At 42.2% G+C, this 6514-nt stretch overlaps 1 protein-coding gene across 1 annotated transcript in view; it reads right to left on the bottom strand.

Moving 5' to 3' along the window:
- Nucleotides 1–395: 395 nt before the first annotated feature.
- ELF4 (E74 like ETS transcription factor 4) overlaps nt 396–6514 on the bottom strand; it is a 178822-nt gene continuing 172703 nt past the window's right edge. Inside the window, exons 8-9 of the mRNA XM_030210582.1 lie at nt 5356–5733; nt 396–2274 (exon numbers count right to left, since the gene is read on the bottom strand). Coding sequence (XP_030066442.1) covers nt 1506–2274; nt 5356–5733 — 1147 coding nt within the window. The 3' untranslated portion in view covers nt 396–1505. The remainder of the gene's footprint in view (nt 2275–5355; nt 5734–6514) is intronic.

Here is a 6514-nt window from a genome sequence, read left to right as displayed (position 1 = left end):
GTAGTGTGCTTCTCCTCTACTTTGTTCTTCGTTGCTGACTCTGCCTGTACCTGGATTATTCTTGTGTCTGCTGCCTGTCTACTGACTCTGCCTGTACCTGGATTACTCTTGTGTCTGCTGCCTGCCTACTGACCTTGCCTGTACCTGGATTACTCTCGTGTCTGCTGCCTGCCTGCCTACTGACTCTGCCTGTACCTGGATTGTGTCTGCTGCCTGCCTCCTGACCTTGCCTGTACCTGGATCACTCTCTTGCCTGCTGCCTGTCTGGCTGTCACGTTCATCACCCCGCTTCCTGCTCCATCTTGTAAGCCCTGCAGGCCGCCCGCACCTAGGGGCTCAACCTCTGGGGAACTGCGGTCAGCACAGGTGAAACCCGGGGTTGTCCAGCTGCCAAGGGGAACCTGGTCCGAGTACCGGGCTTGGCAGCACTCTACTTGGTACAAGACCTCACAGGTCTGACAACTGCCCATTATTTAGCACTAGTTAACCGGGTATACGCTGATATTCAGCAGGGCACAACCGGCTATTCTCTGCTGAATATCCGTGGTTAGCGACCAGCGGATAACCCGTTATATCACGCAATATAACCAGCTATCTGCCGATTTTTAAACTGGGTTTGGCAGTCATATTTGGCCGTGTCAAACCCTGGTATATCTTTGGCTGGTCTAAAGATAACCAGCTGTGCCTGAATATAGACATAGCAGGTTATCTTCAAATTGTCTGTCACCGGAAACAGCCTGGCATTTAATATCTGGGTTCAGTGCAGACAGCGGGAGACAGCCTGGCTATCTCCCACGATCTGAATATCGGGGCCTAAAGGGGTAGTTTACACATGAATTTCCAGCCTGTCCCACCTTTCTGCTTCTGGCATAAGTTGAAGAGACCCTCTAAGCGTGCAGAAGAAAATCTGACCCCGTCATTACTCTCATAGAGGAGGGGGCAGGCGGGGGTTAAAAAATCTAGGGCTTCCAGTCATGATGGTACCTGGGGATCTTGTCCAGACTGTGGAGTTTTTGAATTTTAGCAGAAATACATTAATCAACTCTAAACAAACTGCAGACAGTTAGAGGTAAGCATAGCTACTGCAGCTGGGTTTGTTTGTTTTTTTGACATGGTCCAGTGCAGGAAGGAAAAGAAAATCATTATTTTTATAGATTCAGAATAAAAGTGTTACATTTCCTTCTTAATTTTATTTGGAGGATTTGCACAGTTAATCTGTCTGCATGAAATGAACGGTGTCTTCATAAAAAAGTTCAGTATTACCGTATATATCTCCATCCAAAGAAACTGCTGTTTAAACAGGCTTTGTGAATAGGTACTTCCAGTATGCTTTATTGGTGTTGCAAATGACGCAAGGATGTATGACTTCTAACTTTGAAAGAAAAACAGGGAAGTCAACCTCTTGTTGTAAACTACTCTATTCATTTCCTTGCAGTTAATATCGACTATTTTAATACTTATCATTTATATATTACCATCTAGCACAGTCAAGCTTTAAAAGAATGTTAAGAAAATGGCTCTGATCCTCTCAAAATGACTTCATGCTGACCAAGTCCATGTTCCGATTGCAGAACTATTGAATCTGTATTTAATTCCAGTTCTGCTACTGGTGTCAAACCGATATTAGAGCTGCTTGACTCCTTCTCACCAGGAATATTCAGACAACCATCTCCTGCTTTGGCTTGAATCCCTTTGGTCTCTGGGGATTTGCTGAAAGAAAAAGTCTGTAGTGGGTGATAAATCAAATTGTGCTGCATTATGTCTTCTGCAGAATTATTTTTGGCTACCATTCTTCCTATTCCATTTGGCACATTAGAAAGTAAATGCTGAGTATACTGGGGATTTATCTCCTCCTCTTTAAGGCTTATGACACCAGGCTCCATTGTTCTAATGACAGTAGCAATGACAGTACCAGGGTGTTGTTTTATTATTGGTTGACCATTTGTATTGAGTTCCATCATGTGAATAAGGCTGTTTATGGATTGCTGGGAATCCCTATTGATAAATGCTGTGAGACCACCATCGGCAGATGGAAGGTGACCAACCAAAACTTGCTGCTGTTGATTTTCTGGAAATCCATTAGCTGCGGGGAGAACAGTGGGGAAGGCATCTCCTCTAACTTTAATTTCTTGGCAGGGTGAGATGGTCTGCAGAATAACTTTTGGTGGAGACAGATCTGAAGCACTGCCATTCTCCAAAACAGTTCTGAGAGGAATAGGTGGCAATATCAGAGGTTCAGTGCCATGTACAATAGGACCAGTCATGTCTGCAGAACTGTAAATATTTAAAAGACACACCAAAAATTAGAGCATGATATGAAGTTAGCAACAAAGTCAATACTTCAGTTAACCTCACTTTGGAGATATCTCACTTATAGAATTCTCCAACATTAAGAGGCATAGAGCGGGGACGCCCATCTCTAAGGACGTCCATCTCTAAGGACGTTCCGGCTAAGGGGTGGGGAAACCTGTATTATCAAAACAAGATGGACGTCCATCTTTTGTTTCAATAATACGGTCAGGGACGCCTAAATCTCAACATTTAGGTCAGCCTTAGAGATGGTCGTCCCCGGTTTTCATCCATAATGGAAACCGAGGATGCCCATTTCAGAAATGACCAAATCCAACTCATTTGGTCATGGGAGGAGCCAGCATTCGTAGTGCACTGGTCCTCCTCACATGCCAGGGCACCAACCGGGCACCCTAGGGGGCACTGCAGTGGACTTCAGAAATTGCTCCCAGGTGCATTGCTCCCTTACCTTCGGTGCTGAGCCCCCCAACCCCCCCAAACCCACTCCCCACAACTGTACACCACTACGATACCCTTAGGAATGAAGGGGGGCACCTACGTGTGGGTACAGTGGGTTTCAGGTGGGTTTTGGAGGGCTCACATTTACCACCAGAAGTGTAACAGGTGGGGGGGCTGGGCCTGGATCCGCCTGCCTAAAGTGCACTGCACCCACTAAAAACTACTCCAGGGACCTGCATATTGCTGTGATGAAGCTGGGTATGACATTTGAGGCTGGCATAGAGGCTGGAAAAAAATGTTTTTGATTTTGTTTTTAGGGAGGGAGGGGGTTGGTGACCACCGGGGAGTAAGGGGAGGTCATCCCCGATTCCCTCCAGTGGTCATCTGGTCAGTTCGGGCACCTTTTCGAGGCTTGGTTGTGAGAAAAAAGGGACCAAGTAAAGTCGACCAAATGCCCTACTTTTTTCCATTATCAGCCGAGGACGCCCATCTCTTAACCAGGCCCCCATCCTGCCTTTGGTACACTGCCGACACGCCCCGTGAACCTTGGTTGTCCCTGTGACGGAAAGCAGTTGAGGATGCAAAAAAATCGGCTTTCGATTATGCCGATTTGGGCAACCTCGGGAGAAGGACGCCCATCTCCCGATTTGTGTCGGAAGATGGACGTCCTTCCCTTTTGAAAATATGCTAGATAGTTATCAATGTGGGCTACCATTAAGACATGTTATTTTACCACCGGACCCATTCTATGCAAGGAAACCAGTTACTAATAACTGGAGTTAACAGTAAACTAATACATCTTAACAGCTGGTGGTGGAAATCTCACTGTGCTTGAAAGTCAATGGTCAGTAAGTCACCACTGAGGCATATAGTAAGGATTATCAGTGCTTTGGGATTTGAGTAGCAGAAGAGAGGGTTCAAAAGTGTACAAGCAGAAATAGCAAAAAAAGAAGCACAAATGAGCCTTCAAGAGTGGAACAAACGAGAGTCCTTTAATGAATAGACCCGACACAGCTGTGTTTCAGAATATCTACACCTGCATCAGGAGTCTGACAAAAGACATTAAAATAAAAATAAACAAAATCAAATTAAACATAAAGAAACATGATAAGCTGGTGTATATAAACTTACATATTGACTATGTTCCCTTTCAATACTGTTATGGCACAGAACATTCATAATTTTTTATGTAAGTTTATATTCTGCATGGACATCAGCTTCTTATGTTTTATACATACAATAGAGATGTAATTTATGTTTAATTTGATTTTGTTTATATTGTATATTAATGTCTTTTATCAGACCTCTGACGTAGGCAAAAATACAGCGAGACACGGCCCGTATCTTGTGTATTCATTCTTGTTTGTTCCACTGTTGAAGGCCCATTTATGGGTTTGTTTTTTTCTATAAAATACACATAGAAATCATGACTCAGCATATGCACTTTTAGGTGTGACCTAATTTTATGAGTCCATTTACATACCTAAAACAGTGTTTTAGGTGTGAAAATGGTTTATAAAATCACCCTCTAAGAGAATGGAAGCAACTCTTTTAAAAATGTTTCCTCCTTCAAGGACTGGAGTCTTATTTATTATGTATTTCAAAGCCAAGATAATAATACACATCTATTCAAGAACAGTTATTTTAACAAATGACAGTGATGCTTATGTTCTGGGTCAGAACCCGCGTAGGACTCCTGCAAACAATTTTATTGAATCACATTACATTGCAGTATGGAGGTAATTTTATGAAGGGCAGCTAAAGTTAGGTGTTAGGATGATGCGCGCTAACTGGGGGATTCTATATATGGCGACTAAAGTTGAGCATGCAAATCAGCATGCATTGCTGGTTTATGCGTGCAACTTAATTGATCAATGAGCCAATAATTGGCTTCTAACAACCAGTTATTGTATTCTATAAATCTCCAGGCGTAAATTCAAGGGGACATGGCTAGGGACATTTCAGGAGCGTTCCCAGAATTTACCCGCATTGTTACTGAATAGACCACATCAATACCTTAAGTTAGGCACCATTTATGCTCTTAGGGGGAAATTCTATACATGGCACCTTAAAAATCGGCACCGTAAAACCATGCGGTTAGCATGATTCTATAAACTATGCCTAAAGTTATGCGTAGGAGTAGAGGATGACACAAATGATGATCAGTCATGGGAATGAAGTCAGGAAATCTTTTTCATTCCCACGGCTGATCACTATTTGTGTCGTCCTCTACTCCTTTTGGATTACTGTTGATTACGGTCATAGAGGTTTTTTTCTTGCTTTTGTTTCTGACCCTGGCTTTTTGAATAAAGTACAAAGGGAACAATTCTATACCTGGCTGTCACAATTTAGGTGCTTGCTTTATGCAGGCTGTGCTATAACAATTATGCATGCAATTTCCATTATAGAAATCTAGAGCGTGTCAGGAGTTGCACGTCTACATTTAGGCAAAGTCACTTACACCATATCAATAACAGATGTAAATGTGAGCACCTAATTGTGGCACTTACACAAGTAACTTACAGTGCTCTGTAAACTACATGCATACATAGAAGACATACCCATGGCATACCTATGCTCCTCCCCCTGTATACACCCAGTTCTCACCCAGTCGCATATGTTGTATTTGTCAAGGCCTCGTGTTCAGGCTGTGAGGCATGAGACTCCAATGACTGTTGTTGTTGCTTTTTCCTGCATGCCTCCTGAGTTGTCACATAAGTCTTTTTTCCAGCTTTCATAGACCAATCCAGTCTTTCTTGAGTTAGTGCCATATCGTTAGAAGCAGACAATGTGTCTGAGAAACTGGATCCTGAGAGCATTTCTGAGCTTTGAGACAGGTATGAATGGATTCTCCTTGGACTTGTAGTAGCAACGAGATCAGACGAATCATCTTCAATTACAATGAGATCTTTAGGCATCTCTTTGAACTGATAAACCAATCTCTGTCCTTCAACTTTTGACAAGATGCCACGTTGATAGTAATACCTGTGGAAACAAAACATTCCTATTTATAAATCAATTATAACTACATACAGTCTCTGGAGTACCCAAGTGCTTATATTATTTGCATTTAGACTTACCCCTTTACTTACAATCTCTTTATTCTCCCTCATTTCATATTTCCTATTTATTTTGTACTTCTTTTCTGTATAGCAAGTACATAATAAACAATAAACCAACAAACATTTACCCCCTCATTCTATAACAGGTTGCCTAAATTTAAGTACCATTTGCATTCTTAAACTTTAGAATACTGCCATTCACATGGGAACACTTACGTGCACGAATGTCGGAAGCACATCTATAATTAGGCGCTAAAATGACTTAGGGGTAAATTCTAAGAGTAGCGCCTAAAAATCGGCACCGATAATATAACATGTTTAGAGAGATTCTATAACGAGTATGCTTTCTTTATAGATTTGCACCTAGCACTAAGGTGTGCCTACCTGTAGGTGGTTGCAATTATACTGGCGCCTAAGTTAGATGCAGTTAGGTGTGATTCTGTATCAATGCGCATAAAATCCAGGAACACCCCCAGGAATACTCTTAACCATGCCCTCAAATTGTTATGCACGATAAGATTGAGGTGCAAACCATTATAGAATTGGATATACAACTAAATCCTAATTATTTCCAATTAGTGGTGATAATTATGTCCCAGTTGTTGTTCAATTAATTTGTGCGCACTCTTTATAGAATCACTCTAACAGGGGCATTTTTGAAAGAGAAGGGCGCCCATCTTCCGACACAAATCGGGAGATGGGCA

This window comes from Microcaecilia unicolor, chromosome 7, assembly GCF_901765095.1.
Source record: "Microcaecilia unicolor chromosome 7, aMicUni1.1, whole genome shotgun sequence".
Classification (NCBI taxonomy): domain Eukaryota; kingdom Metazoa; phylum Chordata; class Amphibia; order Gymnophiona; family Siphonopidae; genus Microcaecilia; species Microcaecilia unicolor.
Note: the sequence above shows the minus strand (reverse complement) of the source record. Positions and strands in the feature narration are given on the sequence as shown.